The following is a 22,500-nucleotide window of genomic DNA, read 5'->3' as shown; positions in this document are numbered from 1 at the left end:
TTTACCCCTCTAGTCATTTGCTTCATCTTTTTAAACATGGCTTTGCACTCCCCCTCTCTCTCACTCTCTGAGTGTGTGTGTGTGTGTGTGTGTGTGTGTGTGTGTGTGTGTGTGTGTGTGTGTGTGTGTGTGTGTGTGTGTGTGTGTGTGTGTGTGTGTGTGTGTGTGTGTGTGTGTGTGTGTGTGTGTGTGTGTGTGTGTGTGTGTGTGTTGTGTGTGTGTGTGTGTGTGTGTGTGTGTGTGTGTGTGTGTGTGTGTGTGTGTGTGTGTGTGTGTGTGTGTGTGTGTGTGTGTGTGTGTGTGTGTGTTTGAATGTGCGCTTGTGAGAGGTGTGTAAACATAGGCTCTTATATTTCATAGAATCATATCACATACACGTTTTCAAACATCATATGCTAAACACTTTTTTTGCTCATCTCTTTACCCTGATCAATGCTTTATTTTTATTCATCTGCACATGTAAACAAAAAAAGAAAAAGAAAAGAACAAAATACCTGTTACAGGATATATATTTAATGCTTTATGTGAGACAAACTCTCCTCAGTCGTAGCCCTATCACATGAAGACAAACATGCAGAGACATGGCATTTCTGCACCAATATTTATGTAAGTGTTCGCACACGACCCTAAACATGTGCAACATATATATCTTGAGCATGTTATTCATATTTAAGATGCACTCTGATGACGGAGCATGATTATCTTTTTTCAAATCTGTGTTCTGCATTAAGATGTTCCTGCACGTGTACTGGTTCATGTCAGCAGTGCATTTATTTTTCATCTAGTGTTTTTTTTTTTAAAGACTTGGTCCCTAAAAGCTGCAGTCTGGGCATATCTGCAAATGTGGGGCTCTTAATTTCGTCTCTGGGTTATTTTTTTCTTCCTCTGAAGCTCACCAGAGGTGAAATGCATAAAAAAGACAGAAGAAAAAACCTTTTAAGGGGTCGGTGATTTTTACGACTTGTTTGTTTTTGCCAAGCTAGCATTACCCACCTCCCACACACTGGAAGCCAAAGTTCCTCATAGCACAAGAGGCTGGGTTGGGGTGGGGTGGGCAGGGAGAAACAGAGACTCGGACGGAGAAAGCCGCTGCCCTTTTTTTTTGCCTTGCAGGGTGTCAGAACGCCTCACACTCTCCCAAGGTCTAAAGCTTGTGCCAGCTAACTACTCGCTGTAGCCTCTCGGGCTGAAATCAGAGCCGTGTCTGAGGGAATTAATTTGGACATGCCAATCTGGATGACCCTGGCAGCTTCTGGCACCATGACACGAGGGATGCAGTCTTGCTTTGGGAGCTCAAATGGAATTAGCAAATTTCTGTGGGTGTTTTGGGTATGGGTTTTGTTTACTTCTTATAAAAAAGCCCTCATAAAAAACAGATATTCAACAAAGTTTAGCACTGAATGACAAAAGTGGTACCGTCTATATGGGTACATGAGTACGTTGCGTTCAAAAGGTACCACTGAAACGAATGGAACGAACGTGTGGTTTTGCAGATTTACACTGTACACAACTTACAAATCTAACTAACGAGTTGCCCAAGCACTTGAGTACAATGCAATTTTTTTGTTTTTGTTTTAAATGTCACTATATGAGCGTGTCTAACCATACAGATCCATGGTCAGTCCATGGCAGAGCGCAAGCGTCACACAGCAAGACATCGTAAAGGAGGGGAAGAACATGGGGGCTGTGTAAGTGCATCAACAGTTGGAAGCACGTCACTGGTTGGCCGGTGTCAAATGCTACATGTTTGACACGACCTGAAATACCAATACAGTACAAAAAAAGAAAAAGAAAAACAAACAAACAAATAAACAAGAATTTGATACACAGTATATTGCTGTAGACGGACCACAAGTATGTCTACCTGGTTGCATTCAGAAAACGCAGGTAGAATACTTGTGCTCACCAGAAAAAAGTCCTACAAAGAACAGTCATTTAGCTCTTGTCGGGGTGACATATACAGACATAATCACTAGAGATTGAGTAAGCACGCCTCTCTGATGTCCCACAGTCCTTTGACACATCAGGAAACAAATGTGTGAATATTATATGCATGTACAGTGCGTGCCAGAAGTCTCTGCGTCATCCACAGAGATATGCGTGTACTCAATCTCTTGTGATTCCTGTTTGGTCTTTTATTTGGTCCTGTGCCTATCCTAGAAATGGATAAGGTCATTAAGAAGTTAGTGTCTTTTACACTGCCTTGGACAGAAATGTTCCTCCTCCCTACCTCCTCATTAGGGTCATAGCTAATCGCTCCAAGAGTTCTGCGAACGACATGAATTGGTCTTGAATCAGTCCAAACAAAACTGATTCACACCAACATGTTTTACCGTTTCTCTCTCAACTCACCAAGTCTCTATAGGCCTCCTTGCCTGGCCTGGAGAAGGTCACAGCCAGAACAAAGTGTTGCTGTTTCAGCTGATCTGCAATCCTCTGGCCATTCGAGAAGCAAGAGAGAGAGAGAGAGAGAGAGAGGTAGAGAGCACAAGGAGCAGCCAGGAGAAGCAATATTTTACCTCCCAGCCAATCCCATTCCTCCATCATATGAAATCATGTAAGGTAGCAAAGACGACTACTGAACGGGTTCGTTTCTGACAGACGCACTGGCATGCAGGTGGGCACACCTTCAGAACATCCACAGACTCACCATCCCTTCCTGGGAGACCATTGGCTATGCTGACCAAGACATGAGGCTTCTTTCCCACCCCGCATGAAAAATCTGTCATCATTATGATGTCCTTGCACACTTTCAGACCACCTCACGCAGAGTGAGAATGAGAGTGAGAGAAGGAACAGCACAGCTGCTGTGCTGGGCGAGGCGTGAGTAACTCAATAACCTTTTATTCTCCTCTTCCAGCTCTTTCATATGGTCCTCCTTCAAGACAGTCTTATTCCAAAACACTGCTGCCAAGAAAAAAAAGGAGAGACAGAGAGAGCAATACAAGTGAGAGGGGGAGAGAGAGAGAAAGAGCTACTTCTGTTTCTGGAAGTGGCAATGATCACTGCACACGGCAGGGACTCCTGCTTATATTTCGCCAGCTCATCGTCCTGATGGAACACCTTGATGAGGTCCTGAAAGGGGTCCTGGGTATTTTCAGTTGTCCACCACCACGAACCAATAAATCAGGCCGCTTCCTTCAGAGTCTTTCTCTGTTCTGGGATCAGTTCCCACGCCTCATGGGGGCATCAGCCCCTCGAGGCCCAAGGGAGAGATTTCTTCAGTGTGCTCTCAGCTCAACCCTTTTGCCGCCATGACCTGCGGAGCAATTTGCCAGAGCACTCGGGCGGGTCCTGGGGAGCGACCGGATCGATGAGGGCCTTATTGCTATGGAAACCTCTGTGACCCTCTAACGTCCTTGAACACTTAGCCATGTGATTGAGAGCGAAAGCAAAAGAGGGGGAGATAGATGGATGGCGGTGGGGGAAAAGTGTGATCGACAGGTTCTTGTGTTGTGAGGAGGAGGTGGTGCGTATTTGAAGGGGGGTCCGTCGTGGGCCAATTGCTGCTCCTTTCTTCCATAAATGAAAATGGAGCATATTAATGTCTCTTTTCCCTCTCCTGCTCTTGATACATCTGTGTTCATGCCACGACCGCTCCTCCATTTCTCATGAAAGAAACATGCACATTCTCTTGTAATGGAGCACAGTGAAAACCACAAACAACTGCAGCCTACATCCAAGACCTCCTGGGACATGAATATGCATCGGCCTATGTTGACACACAACGTAAGAAGAGGGGCAAAAAACGCATCCTTGTACTCGGCATCAATAAGAATTCTTAAGCAACCAACCATTATTTTTTTTCAATGTCGTGTTCAATGGCAGTCCTAGTTTTCCTTTATTAATTTTCTTCTTTTATGATTTCTTTTCTTTCTTTTTTCCTTTTCAATTAGTTGCCAAGCCAAATCCAGTTCAGGGTCAGTCTGTGTACTCAAAGGTAGGAGCCTACGGAGACATTCTGGGAGGGGAGATGTTCACTGGAGAGACGCTCGCTGTTTGGTTGTGGAGCCCTTTTGGATTATGCAAAGCTGAGGGAGAGCGAGTTGGTTGTTGGGAGTGTGCCGCTGCTGACAACGGGGCTGTTATTAATTAAGCAAGCTGGTCCAAACTCACCCTCCCTCCTATCCAGCCCCCCCCACACACACGGCGGAGTTAGGGACATGCAGCTTAGGCACACCAGGAGAGAGATGCTCACTTAGAGCTCCACACTGAGGGGGGGTGGTGGTGGTGGTGGTATGTGTGTGTGTGCGTGTGTGTGTGTGTTTGTGAGTGTGCGTGTGTGTGTGCGTGTGTGCGTGTGTGCGTGTGTGTGTGCGTGTTGGCCAGGCAGTTGAGCCCGGCATCATCCTTCATTCCTGGCACTGGCGGAAAGACAGAGCGGACCTGGGGAGTGACGAAACGGCCTTGTGAGCCTTTAGGGATGGCCATCGCTTAGCAACCACTTCACAACTCCATTTAGAGCGGGTAAAAAAAGAGGAAAACAGTCTCTATTGCTCATATGTGCTCTCACTACCTCTCCCTCTGTAGCACAGAGGACATCTTCATGGCGTGATAAGCAAACGCAAATTAGTCTTGTGCATATGTGGCCTGTTTTCAGAGCACCACAGAGGAAAGAAAAACAAACGCTTGCAGTGAGAGAGACTCCCTTGTTTACCATGCAAAAAATGGTGTTTTCATCAACTGCTGGGCATGCCAAGAGACATCACCAATGAATCATTTGAATTGTTAAAGATGGAGTGATGTGGCCATCCGCAAAAAAAGAATCTTTTCCACTCTCAATCTGATCATCAAAACACCCAGCCATACATCATTGGTCAACCAAAATTCAATTTGGGAATGAAGAAGCATTCGTGGAATACTAAAGCTTGCATGCGTCATTCCAAACAGTCACTGAATGTTGATTAATGTGTATGGCGACATTAACGGGGATAATGACACAATTTGTATTCTTGTGTTGTTTCACAGCTTAATGTGTTTTTAAAAGAAATAGACTCCAGAAGACTCGAGATCTGGTTTGTCAGCAACTACTTAATCACTTAAAAATATCTCCAAAAGTTTTTGAGACGAGACATTTTTTCTATGTGGTTCACTCCGTCTATCTATTTACCTCATACTCCTAGTGCCTTGTGCCCCTGAGGCGCCCATTGTCTCTATGCCATGCCACGCCTTTAGTGCGGGTACACCGCTGGCATAGCATTCGCATAATGTCCTTGAAATGCCCTCTGGCAGTACAAGCAAGGTTAGCCACTTGCCTACGTCCTGTCTGTCTCTCCGGTTGATGTATCTTGGGAGGATGTGGTGGAGAGAGAGAGAGAGAGAGAGAGAGAGAGAGAGAGAGAGAGAGAGAGAGAGAGAGAGAGAGAGAGAGAGAGAGAGAGAGAGAGAGGTGGGGTGAGTTATGAATAAAAAGGAAGACCCTTAAAATAACTCGGTGAGGTGTGCAGTGCAGTGCTGTGGCCTGGTAGTTATTGTTCCTCCTCCTCCTCATCCTTGGGGACTACTGCCACACCTATTGCACTGACTGGGTTTTCTGTTGGCCCAGCTCCCTGTCTGCGTCATAGACCCCCACCCCCCCCCATCTCTCCATAGCACAACAGTACCAGTACAGACAGCCCCTTTGGACCCCCTGGGAAGCACAGTCATGTGTGTGTGTGTGTGTGTGTGTGTGTGTGTGTGTGTGTGTGTGTGTGTGTGTGTGTGTGTGTGTGTGTGTGTGTGTGTGTGTGTGTGTGTGTGTGTGTGTGTGTGTTGCACCAATCTACCTTTGTGAGGCCACTGCTATTAGAGCACATGCTGGGGCCCTCGCTCCATGTGGGGCCCAAATCCTGGACCCCACATGTTTTGACCCCTGGGGGTAGTAGCTGGGGTAGTTTTGTTGTTACTGGTAAAAGTAAAAGTGTAAAACACTGACAGCTTAGTTTTAGGGATTGTTATGTTTTGGGCACGGTTTAGCATTCTTTAGCTTTTGTTAGGGTTAATGTGAATGGAAGGCCCCCACAAAGATAGGAAGGGCTCCACAAAGACATAAAGGTTGGGCTGTGGGTGTGCGTGTGCGTGTGCGTGTGCGTGTGCGTGTGCGTGTGCATGTGCATGTGCGTGTGCATGTGCGTATGCGTGTGTGTGTGTCTGTATGTGTGCGTATGTGTGTGCATGTGTGTGCATGTGTGCGTCGGGGGATGGTAGGGGGAATTGGCTGTGACACACGAGCTCTCCTTGCATATTCTTGCCGCAGGTTAGAATAATAATTAAAAAAAACAAGCGTGCAAAGCACACACTAAAAAATCAAGGTGTGTTTTCTCTCCTCCCTTCTGCTCTTTTTTCCCCTCATCCTCTCGTCTGCTCTCCTCATCCCCTCATCTCCCTCTCTCTCTCTCCCTCTCTCTAGTCCAGTTTTGTCAGGATGATCTCTCACTCCTCTGTGGGTACGGGGTGATGAGAGCTGACATCCCAGCAGTATTGTCCAGGCTGCCTGACATGAATCCTCCAGGGGTCTCCACATGGCTCTGTGTTTGTTTGTGTCTGTACTGTGTGTGTGCACTGAGTGTGTGTGTGTGTACTGTGTGTGTGTGTGTGTGTGTGTGTGTGTGTGTGTGTGTGTGTGTGTGTGTGTGTGTGTGTGTGTGTGTGTGTGTGTGTGTGTGTGTGTGTGTGTGTGTGTGTGTCTACACGCACATGCACATGAGCGCGTGTTTGTGTTCATGTGTGTTGTTCTCTCACGTGTTAGGCTGTGTGTGTGCGTGCATCTCTGTGCCGTGCGTTCCATTGCCTGTGCTACCCTGTCAGCACGACAATACACGGCGATGGGGTTGCTGTGAATGGAGGTTTGAGGGAGCAGTGATGGCTCCAGAGGGCAGCGCTGCAGGGGTTGGGGTGGTCAGGTGGTCGGCTTTGGGGTGGGGACACAGGCAGGCCAGGCCAGGACAGGACAGGGCAGATGTGGGGAGGCATGTGGGTCCACCACTGGCTAATGGAGCAGTGGAGAGATGCCTGCTCTGGTGAGTGTGCTCTGGCACGACATACCCAACATGTGCTGCTCAACTTGCTGTTAGAAAGACAACAAGCTTCTCCCCCCTCCCTTCTCTCTCTTTCTTCTTTCATGTATCTCCTCTTGGCTCTCATCCAGGCTCTCGCTCTCTCTCTTGTTTCCTGTCATTCTCTCTCTCATCTCTTTCCTTTTTTTATCTCTCAAGCTCTCAGACCGTGACCTCCGTCTTGCTGTTGGTGGGCAGCCCCTTGTGCTTGGCGTGCAGGTGCGGGCTCTGTCCGTAGCCCAGGGGCTGCGTGAACAGCTCGGGCAGCGTCTCGATGCTGAACTGCCTCTTGTTCGTGAAGACTCCTCCCGGACCGGGAGGAAGCGGGGGCTGCCGCCTCATGGGCTGCCCCATATGATGCCCCATGCCCACCCCCATGCCCATCCCCACCCCCATCTGCTGCTGGGCCTGCAGGGCCGCCAGCGCCTGCAGAGGGGGCCCCACGTGCACCGCCTGGGGGTGCTGCGGCATGTGGCTCTTGCTGGGGTCCCACACTTTGAAGGCGGAGGCGGAGGTGAGCGGGTGCGTGTTGGTCTTGGAGATCTTGGGCTTGGGCAGCACGGCGGCCGTGGCGGCGGTGATGGCCAGCGGGGCGTGGATGTCTGGCGGCGGCAGGAAGGGCTTGTCCTTGGGGTGGAAGGCGATGGGCTGGAAGGTGGGCGGGCTGGAGGTCTGCCGAGGGTTGTAGTCCATCATGGGGTAGCTCTTGTAGTAGTCACGGGGGCCCGTCTCTGCAGACACACATACAGACAGGGAAGAGAAACATGTCAAGTCAATGGAACAGAATAACATACAAAAGACTAGAATAGAATAGAATAGAATAGAATAGAATAGAATAGAATAGAATGGAATAGAATGGAATAGAATAGAATAGAATACTTTGTAGAATAGGATAGAATAGAATAGAATAGAATAGAATAGAATAGAATAGAATAGAATAGAATGGAATACAACAGAATAGAATAGAATACAATACTTTGTAGAATAGAGTAGAATAGAATAGAATAGAATAGAATAGAATAGAATAGAATAGAATAGAATAGAATAGAATAGAAAATGATCCTTAATTCAGCACAGACTTTCAACCACAGTCAGTCACCGACTGACACTGATTTACATTACAAACTGTATAAAAGACATCTTATTTGAAAATCTACGGTTAGAGTTGAAATGTGTATAATGTGGCTCAAGATCAGTTCCATTAACCTTTCCAACATTATAGCAAACATGTTATGTGACACTTGACACATGGTAATGCAACTGCATCCACACCATGTGGAGATGTCCAATATGTATTAAAAAGTCATCGTCTAAGGTAAAGGACTGCATATGGTATGGTAAAGGACTGTGTTTTGTCAGATATAGAACCATGAAAAACAGATTATAGAGCTTCTACTTGGGCTGTTTGGTTTGGGACATTCTTGTCCTTGGTAGCGATGAAGGATTGTGCTATCTTTCATGCTGGTGTGTAATCACGAACACCTCATCCAAACAGCCTTCATCTGTTTCAAAAAGGATGTATGTCATCGAGGGAAAACGAGGTGTGCCGCCGACCTTGGACATGTTTTCATACTTTCATTATGAAGATATATACATATGTGTGCGTGTGGCTGTTTGTTTGGGTGCGTGGGTGCGTGCGTGCGTGCGTGCGTGAGTGTGTGTGTGCGTGCGTGCGTGCGTGAGTGCGTGAGTGAGTGAGTGAGTGCGTGCGTGCATGCGTGTGCGTGAGTGTGCATGAGTGTGCGTGAGTGTGCGTGAGTGTGTGCGTGCGTGAGTGTGTGAGTGCGTGCGTGAGTGTGTATGCAAGACAGAAGGCCTATCTTTAGGGTAATTTACCTCTACTACGTCCTCATATTAGATTCGAAAAAATGGAAAAAACAGCAGGCTGGCCTTCATTACAGACACTACAATGTCTTCTACCGCAGCTTTTAGGAAATGATGTATGTTCATATTAAATAAGTATTGGGCGAAGCCCAGAATACATCAAGAAAACACTTCCTCATCACCGGCAAACATAATCCAGTACACACACACACACACACACACACACGCACGCACGCACGCACGCACGCACGCACGCACGCACGCACGCACGCACACACACACACACACACACACGCACGCACGCACGCACACACACACACACACACATAGGCACACACTCATCACCACCAAAGCTCTTTAATGGTTCATATACCAAGGCATCTTGTCAGTTATGTCATGCTTTTATGTCACCTCCCTCCCCACCCATCCAGCACAGATCCATATATAAATACCATGCATTTGAATTTTAACTATCACGATAACTGGAAATATGCATGATGACATCTTTTCCATTTTGTCATTTTACAATCACATCATTAGTATTCCTATAACTGTCTACACACATAAGAAATGAATTCATTGTGGAATAGGCACAGCAGTAGTAGGGTAGTCAAACTTTAGTGATTTCACTCATCTTTGAAGCATGTTGTCCTCAAAAGCCCCCATCTCCACTGTCACTACCAGGGCTGTAGTGGAGGGTAAACGCACGTAAACGCCGTTTACGCACCTCTGGAATTTAGGAAATAGCGTTTACCCACCTCTAAATAGCGTTTACCCACCTCTAAATAGCGTTTACGCAGCTCTTAATGGCAATTACGCACGTCAAAGTTCCCTGCGCCTTGTGATCTGCCGTTGGAATAATCAAAAATAAATTTGGTGTCATTTAAAAAATATTGTTGAACATACTTAACGCTTTAGTAGGAATCATTTTCATCCACTCCAGGTTTCTCTCTACCGTTCGCAAATTAGTCACGCCCTTCTCATCAAATCTAGCCACTCCGCAACGTTTGTCCGAAAGAAGTAGGGGACAAGCCAGTGCGCCCCATGTTTACAAGCGAAAGCGCATCTGCCCGCCGGTTCTACGGACGGCAATGCCGATAGAAACGCAAATGCACGTTCGCGGTGGAGTTGGGGAAAAAATCCCGCGTGTGAAGCCAGGTATGAAAGTAACCTAACACAGGAGTAAGCCTAGTAACACCACCAAATCCATCATTTAGGGAGGTACAAGTTTTGTTACACCTTGTCACAAGACTTAGCCTAAAAAATATTTCATGATCTGACATGTCCAAGTTATTTGCAAAAGCAATTTCTCAGAGCTAGAAGGACTCATTCCTGAGTAAAGAAATTATAAGCTTCTTCTTCATCAGCTTCTTCTGTCTATTTCCTTTGCAGTTATTGATAACGCTGTATGGGTTAGCTTATGAATGGTAGGTAAAACTCCAGTTCCTCTCTTAATGGCTGCAGTGCCTATTGCTAATCTATGAGCACCATGCCACTACAAGTAGGCCCTAGCCTAGCTAAGTAGGCCTAATGGTTGATGGTGGTGGGGTAAATTGTGAGGTGTCTTATAAAAATATAAGCCTAAAATGTAGCCTAATAGCACTTCATTATCAATTCAGTTGAAAACCACAAATGCTGTGTTTTTTATATTTAGTTTCCAATGTTATAGCCTAATGCCATTCATCTTTGTGGGGAATGGCTGAGATGGGCCTACAGTACATGATGGTGAATCTATTTTTAAAAACCTAATGCAGAAAGTGGAATAGGCCTATGAAATTGAGCTGCATTGTTATGCTGTTGAGCTACTCCAATATAGGTGTTAGGCCTACTATCTAGGATTGTAGCAAAGGCACACTCTGCATCATATGATCACACAAATTATGTGATAGGCCTATAGGCCTAACTGAAGAGATTTTAATTGTCATTTATAGTAGACAAATGAATGTGCATGCCAAAAAGTTCTAGTGGCTTTTAAACAAATGACCATTTTGGATGCGTTGATACCGATACTTTATAGGCCTACTATCATGCCTGGCCTCATACCCATTTTCATACCTGTAGATACACAGATACACCGATACACGCGTCGCGTCGCGTCACGTCACGGTCTGTCTGATCAAAAAATTCATAGTTTACCCACCTCTAATTTGACCACTACAGCCCTGGTCACTACGATAAGCTCTATGCTGCCCGTCTGCCTTTTACACATACTGACAGTAATATATACCAGAGAAACATATAAAGCAACTTTAACTACAAATAACCCCCTAGCCAATGGTGACGTGCCAACTTGACACACAGACAAACTAGTGGGCAAATCACTATGTTAACTAAGTAAGTACGATATGGGTAATATGTACTATAATGTACTATAATATGGGTAATATGTACTATAGTGTACTATAATATCACAAAAAACCAAGGGAACAAGGTGTACAAAAAGCGGTTTTGAGTCCAAATTTTTGACCGTCTTATGGCAACAGTGCCCACCACCACCCAAAGCCGCTGAGACATGGCTGTGTTAGGCACACAACACTAACACACTGTGACATGTTTTGGCTAGTGTCCTCCTCAGCAGGCTGCACGTACACACTGTAAATATCCCAATGCTCTTTTGACACTTAAGAGTGTTGTTTGATATTTTACTCTCTGTGTTGAACTGACACTGAGAGTGACACTGCAGGCCACCTTGTGTGGATATGCAGCTTACTACAGTAGTACCGGAGCTTCTACTCCACACCCAGTGGTCTGACAGGAGATGAATGAGGAGAAGCTGCCTCTGCCTCTGCCTCTGCCTCTGCCTCTGCCTCTGCCTCTGCCTCTGCCTCTGCCTCTGCCTCTCCCTGCCTCTTCATCTCCCCCTCCCTCTCCCGCTCTGCCTCTGTCTCTCCCCCTCCCTCTGCCTTTTCCTCTGCCTCTTCCTCTACCTCTTCATCTTCATCTTCATCTTCCTCTCCCTCCGCCTCCTCCTCTTCCTCTCCCTCTGCCTCTTTCTCTGCCTCTCCCCCTCCCTCCTCCTCTTCCTCTCCCTCCTCCTCTTCCTCTGCCTCTGTCTTTACATCTTCCTCTTCCTCTCCCTCCTCCTCTTCCTCTGCCTCTGTCTTTACATCTTCCTCTTCCTCTCCCTCCGCCTCTTCTTCTCCCCCATGCCTTTGCCTCTTCCTCTGCCTCTGTGATGCTCTGTGATGCTCCTGCTCTCATCTCATCACCCTGAGCAGAGTGGGCGGGGGAACCTGTCAGCAACTGCTAGCACTCTGGTCTGTCAGTATGCAACTGCTTAGCCTGTTGCTGCTCACAGCTTAACTGTTGCTGCTTGATTTGTGAGTCACTATGGACAAAAGCCTGTGCTAGGGGAAGTGTAATGTAATGTAATGCAATGTTAGTGTAAGATAGCCCAAATCCTGGTGCTGATGCTGAATGAGAAGGGGGTGAAGAAGAGAAGGGAACGCTTTGTCGTCACTCCCTCAGAACCCTGTCCACTTTGCATCCAAAGATTCAAAACTTATCAAAAAAAGTCTCCTGCAAAAAATAATTTTGGCCGCTGGCGGGTGGGGCTAGTTTACTAGGCTATAGATGGGGTAAAATAGAAAAAAGAGAAGAGAAGAGAAGAGAAGAGAAGAGAAGAGAAGAGAAGAGAAGAGAAGAGAAGAGAAGAAAAGAAAAGAGAACAGGAAAAGAAGAAGAGAAGAAGAGAAGAAGAGAGCTATACTGACGGCTATACTGTAGTGTATGGCAGTGTCTTGGTACAGTAGGAGTGGTGCTGGTGCTGATGCTGATGCTGATGCTGGCCGTGGTGGTGGTGTCTAACGGGGGTAAAAATAGAGCTGTTGGGGCCCGTCAGGGAGGATTAGTGCTGCCGCTGTGAGTGTTGCTGTGTGAGGTCAGAGCCGCCAGCCCCACCATCCCCGCCAGACCCACCAGACCCACCAACCCCATCGCCTTCAGACTCTAACAACCTTGTTCAGCTCACTGTTTTGTAGCCTGGATGCGTTTTTTATTCTCCATTCATCCACCCCTACCATACAACACAACACCCCCCCCAGCCCCCAGGAGATTAAATACAGCCCATCCCACTCCCACACATAAGATATTGCAGTGTTAATTCAACTACAACACTATTAAAGGAACAGTCCACCCTTTTTGAGTTTTTTAGATATTTTCAGTATTTCCAAGCAATGTTCATGAATGTGCATAGAATTTTCTTCTGAGTGTTTTCAGTACTTAGATTTATTGGTATCAGAATTATTAGCATAGCTTAGCATAATCACCGCAAGTAAATGGGAGGATTAGCATCAAGCCACAAGTGAACACAGGATGGGACTAAATAGCTGTTTTGCACTCTGGGGAATTTTACATTGATTTGAAAGTCGTTTATAAATACGTTTGATGTTTTGTTTGCTCCCATAGACTTGCGCTGCTACGCTTAATTTGGCTACAGACTACGCAATGCAAACACATGGATGAAAATGATATGCACATTCATGAATAATGCTTGGAAATACTGCAAATATGTGAAAGTCCAAAAAGGGTGGACTTTTCCTTTAAAAGCTGCTGTCCATAAAAAGGTAATAGGTTGTTTCTCATAGGTCTTTTTTTATCTCAAATAGCCATGTTGTAATAAAGGCTTTTCATACCTAGTGTCCGGCCTTTCCATAGAACAGTGTTACACATTGACACCGAAGTGTTGAATTAACACTGCAGGTTTTACTGCGCCACAATCCCAGACCTCTGCGTCTCTATTTTGCTTTCCCCCATGAGCTGGGGAGAACAGAGGGTGGCTGGGTAAAGAGGCGTGGTGTGGGTGTGTTTCAACATTGGACTGCTGTCTTTACATCCAGCCAGAGAATCGTATATGAGAGAGAGATAAATCAGGCGGGTTATTTTCCGGTATCCACTTTACGTCCGGTGAACGCCCCTTTAGGAGACCTTCGATTAGGAGACCTTCGGAGTCTTGAGGTTGAGAATAAATGGAGTCCCCTTAGCGCTGTAGATGGCGGTAGCACACGTCTTGTGCAAACACCACGAAAAGAGAAGAAGGAGGGACAACGCCCCCTTAGGAGACCGAATTTTGAGCACACTCCTTTGCATTGGATATCTTTCTCTCTTAGATGATGTTTGATCCAGCTCTCCTTCGCTGTAGATCAAAACCATGGGTATGTCTGCCTAGCTCCAGCCTTGTTGCTCGGTCTCACTCCCTGCTCCCTGCAAATGCTATGTGTCTTTCGGGGTCGACCCATTAGGGCCAAAACATACCAAGGCGGAACGGAACGGCCACGGGACGAACGCGGTCTTTCTGCTTAGTTTTGGCAGGCGTGCTTTTCTCTGCCTTGCACACTGACAGCGTCGGCGTGCGCGGCCAGTCCTATTCAAAACTCTCCCCACAGCTAAAGTTAGCATGCTACTTTGCCATTCATTTGAATGAGACACCGCCGGTCGCCGGCGTGAAAAATACGCTCGAGTTCTATTTTCCAAATGCAGCGCGGCGCGGAGCCGGCTCCCGCGCCGCAGACGCCCGACTACCGCCGGTTGGTGTGTAAGGACAGATAGGTTTCAATGTATTTTCACTGACGCCGGTAAAAACCGTGGCCGTTCCGCGCCGCTTTACCGCCTTGGTGTGTCAGACCCCTTAGACAGACAGCTCATTAGTCCACCAATAAGCCTAAGTAACAAGAATCCCACTGGTCCAACATGCCATTGGTTCGACAGATGTGCGCAACACTCAGACTACTGGGGTACAAGTGGACACGTCTTTTCAGACAAAAAATACACACGCAAAAACATGCCTTTACTAACATTTAGGGGTAGGAATTGTTTTGGTTTTGGGCATAGTTTTACATGTGTGGTCGGACTAATGGGATGTCGGGCTAATGGGTCTTTTTAAAGACTGATAACAGCGGTAAATTGTGGGACTAATGGGCTGTTCAGTGACATGGAACCCTGTCTGTCTATCTGTCCGTCTGTCTTTCAGCCTCTTTCTCTCTCTCTCTCTCTCTCTCTCTCTCTCTCTCTCTCTCTCTCTCTCTCTCTCTCTCTCTCTCTCTCTCTCTCTCTCTCTCTCTCTCGCTCCATCAGGGGATGAAAAAGGCATTTTGGATGTTGAAGGAAATGGATATTTTGCTTTGATGATTAGACTAGATTGAAGGATTTATTTTGTCTCTTGTCATCTCTTCAACATTTTGCTATGATGATGTAACGCAGTGAGCGATTAAGGTAATAGTTCAATAAAGGCGTGTTAAAACTCTCTCTCTCCTCTCCTTTTCATCTGTCTGTATTTTGTTATCTTTTTCTCCATGCTGTCAAATATGGGCTAATATGGGTGCAATCTCTGTGCATGTGCATGTGCATGTACGTATATGTGTCAGTGTGTGTGTGCGCGTGCATGTGTGTGTGTGTGTGTGCGTGCGTGCGTGCGTGCGTGCGTGCGTGCGTGCGTGCGTGCGTGCGTGCGTGCGTGTGTGTGCGTGTCAGCAGGGTGCAGGATGTGGTGTGCTGTGCGGTAGCATGACTGAGGAACATGGCTAATGGAGTCTTTCTGTTGCGGAGCCTCCCAGGGAGATCGTAATGAACCAGCTGCCCAGTATATAGTAGCTATTACATTACAGTACTGTCTGCTCACCTCAGCCCATCTTACAGTATGTAGTCACAATTACTCCATGTGTGCTCTCTATTAGAGTTTTTGGAGTTAGGTCATTTCACCATTTTAGCCTGATGCTGCGTATACGTTGTTTGACCTTTGGCGCCTGGAGCGACATATACGCTGCATTCAGACTCTTGAGATGTTTGGTTTTAAAAAAAAAATAAAAACATGGGTATGATAGAGCTGAATGAACACATTCTAATGCAAACGAGGGTCCTAGCTTTTAAATGCAACTTAATTCATTTGCTTCAGGGCTAAGGCATTCAGCAGGTGTTCTTTGTCGGTGCCTTAGGCTAAAATGGGTTAATGATGTCTGTATTTCTATAGCACAATTCATACAATACATGCATCTCAATGTGCTTAACAGTTCGACGATAAACAACAATATTAAAAATAATAATAATTAAATAAAATGAAATAAATAGAATAGGTTGATTTAAAAAAGAAGACAAGTAAAACACAAAAGTTGGGCTCAAAGTATGCCGAGTAATAATAAAGTAGACTACTAAAATGGCATAAACTAAAAGACAAAAAAACAGAGGCTTGAATGAAATCACAAGGATCAGGGAAGATAAATGTGGCCCCTGGTGGCTACGGGGGAGAGAGGTTTCATATGATTGAAGTTTTTAGGTAAAAAAAAAACTCAGAAGAGACTGGGGGGAAACCCATTCACTTAATTTGGAAGAAATGCAGGCAGAGACCGACAACCACCTGAGTCCCCTGCCAGGGCTGGTCCTCACATACAGTAGATACTAGGACCACTAAAATAATCGTACTATTTTAATATTAATATTGTTTTATTATATATATATTATATTGTATTATATGATATTATAATGTATTATATTACATTGGTTATATTATATTATATTGGTTGTCTGTAGTCTGTGTCCTCACACCATAAATGCTAGATTATACTCTACAGTATGCACACTCACCTTTACACCAAATCTCATTAAAATTCCTCTTGCATTGTATTTCTCACCAAGCAGCACAAAAATAGAGCATGATTATGTAAAGCAAAGTCTCATGCCTATGAAGGCCTGTGGCTAAAAAAACTCTCCACCTCCCCTAGTGTTACAGCACAAACACTGACTGTACACACGGACGGAAGATAAAACATGGCGTGATGCTGCCACGAGACAGTGCAGTCCAGCGAGTGGAGCACAGAGCATGTGACCCAGAAGAGTAAAACCATCTGACGAACTCTCCATCTGAATACCCCAACTGAGGGGTTGGTGCATGGGTTCATATGGGTTCACAGCTAAGACAACAATCCAAGTAGGGCTTAATGGCATGCTACCGCAAGTTACAGCCCCTTACTGCACGCCGTACCTCCAGTGGCTTCTGTAAAGTTAACCTCCAAGGCACTACAATACTATGACATAACACAGGTTAGTAACCTTGTCATTGCCATTCTGGTAATAGCCATGTCTTAATGGGTTAACATGCCCCATTTGCCAAGGAGACATACAAAACAAGGACATACAAGCTACAGTTAATGCAGCAAGGGTAGGGAGTGCTGATCGTTAAGTTTATTTTTAAAGGAAGTGTCTGTGGCCTTTGGAAACGTACACTCCTCTTCCAGAATGGAAAAGATGCCCATTGGAGTCTAATGGAATATTACGACAAAACATTTTTGTTTGTATTATGTATTCTTCTTTCTCTGATAATAACTTTGAATTAAAGTTAGCTGCTCTCTATTTTACTCTTATTGTGTCAAATATAATACTGTACCTTTTTAATGAACTCATACACTGCTCTCCCAGAATGGAAAATATGCTCATTGGCTAGAAATAAAATGGAATAATTGTTCTCAACTATTTTGTTATCATTTTTACTCTTTTTCTATAATAACTTAAAAGTTAGCTGTGCTCTTTTTAGACCTTATTGTGTTAAATGCAATACCTTTTCAAAGAGCTCAAAGCAGGCAGTTCAATTCATTCCAAAGTCTAAAAGCTCCTATTCAATCTCTCTTTCATGTAGGCTACAAAGTACAATTCTTTCTCCAGCACAAATATGTGACAATGTTAGTTTTTTTGGTAGGCTACTGTCAGAAACCACACCACCACAGCCTGTCCCATCAGCCACAAAACGGTTCAAAAAAGGACATGAGCAGAACACTGGGGACAGTCGACAGATGGACGGACAAGATGGATACATAGTAGTATGCTGGGACTGCACTTGTTCCGCTATGTCAAACTTACTGTACCATTCAGTTCATTGATGGGCACTGACCGAGATTCGGGTAATATGAACGTCTCTTATAGTGTAGCCAGCCATGGCCTGAATTGCCCCATTGTACACCATTCATTTATGCATCCTTCTTGAAATGCTTTAAAAAATAAAGTTTTGGAAAAATGGGTCCCTCCTCTCCACACATTACATCCCATTCAGGAATGAAATGGTTTTTAAATTGCCAAATCAACTGGCGTGTGTGTGTTTTTTTGTTTTTTTTACTATCCAGCGTCTTTTGAAGTAGAGGCAGGCTTTTAGAAAGGGTTATTATGCAGATGATGACGGGCTCCTGAAAAGCCAAGCCTTGAGGAGTGGGAGCTACGCTAGCATCCCAGCTCCGAGACGAACACTGTAAGAAGGATTATCAAGCACACACACACACATACAGTACACAGACACACACACACACACACACACACACACACACACACACACACACACACACACACACACACACACACACACACACACACACACACACACACACACACATGCTCAACGACATACACACATTTGCATATGCATGCACATACAACACACACACATGCGCGCACACGCGTACGTACGCACGCATATGCACATGCATGCACGCACACACGCACGCACGCACACAGTCACGCACACGCACACACATACACACACACACGCACACACGCACACACACACACACACACAACACACACACACACACACACACACACACACACACACACACACACACACACACACACCACACACACACACACACACACACACACACGCACACGCACAGACACACACATGCACACACACACGCACACACACACACATGCATGCACACACGCACAGACACGCACCTCAACCCCGGCTCCTTATGTCCTCTACTCGGCTCACACTTACTGTAAGCTGCTTGTTTTGTTCTGATGCATTTCTGTTGAAAGCACCGAGAATGGTAAACAGAGACTGTAGCAAGGAGATATCCCCCTGGCAAGACGCAAGGTGTGCTTAGGTGTCAAGCAGTGGACGCTGACTTCTTGTTCTGGGCCCAGGGCAAAGTCCTCTGAAAGGGCCCCCTACCCAATACATACAATGTAATGGGGACCCAATCTTAGGCCCCCTATCTCCCTGGGCCCGGGACAATATACCCCTTTGTCGTCCGTCCTGTTGGTGGGCTTGGGTGAGGTGTCGAGCAGTGGACGCTATCTTTCTAATTCACTTATTCATCACCTCTCAAGGCCAGTCAGACTCGGGCCAGGCCAGCCGACAGGGGAGGACAAACAGGTATGTTGTCCCAGGCCCAGGGAGACAGGGGGCCCAGAAGTGGGTCCCCTTGACATTGTATGTATTGGATGGGGGGACCTTTCAGATTACTTTGTCCCGGGCCCAGCAAAAGCTGTCAGCGGCCCTGCTTGGGCATTCAGTGACAGATGATACGAGAGGAGAGAAGACAGGCCTGGCAAAGACAACAAAGGGGAGTATGCTGTAAGAGAGAAGTGGTAGAGAGGATAGATAGATAGATAGACGGATGGATGGAAGAGGAGAGGAGAGGAGAGGAGAGGAGAGGAGAGGAGAGGAGAGGAGAGGAGAGGAGAGGAGAGGAGAGGAAATGGGGATGTGCTGTACATCAACAAAGATGAAGGACACATGCTAGGAGTGGTCCTTTATTAGTATGCTAAAGGCAATGGTAAATACGTCTAGATTACGTAAAAACATGCACGAATGCATGAAAGTGTATATTTTAATGCATGCTCTCACATACATACATTTATACGTACACACATACAGTACATGCACAGTTCCTGAACACCCCTCCCCCCCTGCCACACACACACACACACACACACACACACACACACACACACACACACACACACACACACACACACACACACACACACACACACACACACACACACACACACACACACACACACACACACACACACACCACCACCACCACCACCACCACACCACTCGCAGCACTCCCCTCATGCCAGACAGGAAATGAGAGGAATGAGTACCACAGCTCACCCAGCAGGTCAAATCCCATCACACCACAGGACCACAGTATCATTGCACCTCTCCTATTATTTATTTTCCTAATAACCTTCTCTCCACCCCTCCTCTCTCCACCTCTTCTTTCATCCACCTCTCCATCAGTCCCTCTCTTTCTCCTCTCCTCTCCTCTCCTCTCCTCTCCTCTCCTCTCCTCTCCTTTCCTCTCCTCCCCTCCCCTCTCCTCTCCTCTTCTCTCCTCTCCTCTCCATTCCACTCCTCTCCATTCCACTCCTCCCTGCTCCTCTCCTCTCCTCTCCTCTCCTCTCCTCTCCTCTCCTCTCTTCTCCTCTCCTCTCTCTAAACATCTCTTACTTCCTCCAAGTTTCCTCTCCACTGCTTTACTCTCCCCTCCTCTCCTCACATCCTCCTCTCATCACTCCAAACATCTCTCGCTTCCACCATGCTTCCTCTTCTCCACTCCTCTCACCTAACCTCTCCTCTCTCCTGGTCATCTCTCCACCCCTCCTTTTCTTTCAGCCTCCTCTCATCACTTCACCCATCTCCATCACCCTCTCCATCACTCTCTCCTCGCCTCTCCTCTTCTCTCCTCTCCTCTCCTCTCCTCTCCTCTGATCACTACAAATCTCCATCACCCTCTACTCTCATCTCCTCTCCTCTCCTCTCCTCTCCTCTATTGTCCGTCAATTTATCACCTCCATGCTCCACCTTTCCTGTGGTGCCGGCGCCAGGCCAGCTGATCTGGCGTGAAGGCAGCGTGGCACCGCACTGCACTGCTCTGGCTTTAATTAAGATGCAGCTACAGTATGGCGCCGCCCACCCGGCCGGCCTGCTGCATCCAAAATGCCTGCTGCTACTCCTCTCCTCTCCTCTCCTCTCCTCTCCTCTCTCCTCTCCTCTCCTCTCCTCTCCTCTCCTCTCCTCTCCTCTCCCCTTCTCTCCTCTTCTCTCTCCTCTCCTCTCCTCTCCTCTCCTCTCCTCTCCTCTCCTATCCTCTCCTCTCCTCTCCTCTCCCCTTCTCTCCTCTTCTCTCCTCTCCTCTCCTCTCCTCTCCTCTCCTCTCCTCTCCTCTCCTCTCCTCTCCTCTCCTCTCCTCTCCTCTCCTCACCTGCCAGTGGAGTTGGCCCACTCCCCGGCTCCAAGCCTCACCATCCACAGCACAGAAACAGTCACGCACACACACACACATAGGCACACACAGACACTAGGACAAACACACATACACACACACACACACACACACACACACATACACACACACACACACACACACACACACACACACACACACACACACACACACACACACACACACACACACACACACACACACACACACACACACACACACACACACACACACACACACACACACACACACACACACACACCACAACCCAACTCCATTCCACTCAATCTCTGCCCTCCCAAGGACTTTTGCAAGGCCCTTCCATCCCGCTAATGCTGTGTAGAGCAGTGCTGGTTTCAGGGGGCAGACAGAGTTGGTTGTAAACGCAGCCAACCAGTCTCACAAAATGCCACCTCGTAGCTGTGCTTCACTGAGCTTGGTTTCTGGTTGTTATACAACATGTCTCTTTAGGTTAAGATTATGCTATACTGTAAGGCAGGGGAGTGTGTGTGTATGTGTGTATGTGTGTGTGTATGTATGTGTGTATGTATGTGTGTATGTGTGTGTGTGTGTGTGTGTGTGTGTGTGTGTGTGTGTGTGTGTGTGTGTGTGTGTGTGTGTGTGTGTGTGTGTGTGTGTGTGTGTGTGTGTGTGTGTGTGTATGTGTGTGTGTATGTGTGTGTGTGTGTGTGTGTGTGTGTGTGTACGTGCGCGTGGGCGTGGGCGTGTGCTCTGCACTTGTGTGCATTTGTGCAAATGCAAGTATAAGTGTGTGTGTATTTGTATTTGTATTTGTGTGTGTATTCGATATACGGCTGCTTATATGAGCACAGGCCATTAAAAGCTGAGGCTTAGCGAGTAGCTGAGGCTAGCAGATCTGGGCGTCATTACCACAGCTAGAGCTATATTTCTTTAGCATCTCAGGGTGCCGCCATGTTTAATTACACCTGCCCTCAGCCTCCTCGCTGGCATGGCGCTGTGCCATAGCTAAGCTGCTAGCTTTCAAAGTCCTTCTGTCCACATAATCGAGTGCAATTCCGTTACTGTAACTTAGTATGCAGACATCTTTTTTATGCCAAATACAGAATTCACTGGTTGTAATAAATTAAAATGCTACAAAATCAGTTTTGCTGTTTACAAAAATGCACAAAACAGTTGTGCATGACACTACTACTAAAGCAAATACTAAAGCCCCTGTAAGGCATGTCTTGACTGTAATTCATAACAAAACCACTTCCCAAAAAAAACAGCAATAGGGTATGATTTCAGGTAGCCCCTTAATGCATGCCGTACCTCCAGTGGCATGCTGCAATAGTCATTGAAAAGTTAAACAGCATAGCACTACAATACTATGACATAACACAGGGCCTTTAGTAATGCACTATGACTTGGTCATTGTGATTCTGGTAACAGCAAATTCATAATATTGTGTCTTAATGGGTTAACCCCTCAAGACACGGCTTTATAAATTTGTTGTTACCAGTATGGTAATGACCAAGTCGTGGTGCATTGCTGAGGGGCCTGTGTTGTGTCATAGTAGGGCTATGACTATTACAGCATGCCACTGGGGGTACGGCGTGCATAAAGGGGCTACAGCAAACAAACATGGCTTTTACCGGGCTCAAAAGCTATAAAGGTGTAAC

At 46.4% G+C, this 22,500-nt stretch overlaps 1 protein-coding gene across 1 annotated transcript in view; it reads right to left on the bottom strand.

The window, feature by feature from the left end:
• Nucleotides 1–7,196: 7,196 nt before the first annotated feature.
• The window catches only part of LOC134459354 (protein shisa-8), a 126,303-nt gene continuing 110,999 nt past the window's right edge, over nt 7,197–22,500 (bottom strand). Inside the window, exon 4 of the mRNA XM_063211686.1 lies at nt 7,197–7,765. Coding sequence (XP_063067756.1) covers nt 7,197–7,765 — 569 coding nt within the window. The remainder of the gene's footprint in view (nt 7,766–22,500) is intronic.

This window comes from Engraulis encrasicolus, chromosome 2 (genome assembly GCF_034702125.1).
Source record: "Engraulis encrasicolus isolate BLACKSEA-1 chromosome 2, IST_EnEncr_1.0, whole genome shotgun sequence".
Lineage (NCBI taxonomy): Eukaryota > Metazoa > Chordata > Actinopteri > Clupeiformes > Engraulidae > Engraulis > Engraulis encrasicolus.
The sequence above is the reverse complement of the archived record's forward strand: the minus strand, read 5'-3'. Positions and strand labels throughout refer to the sequence as shown.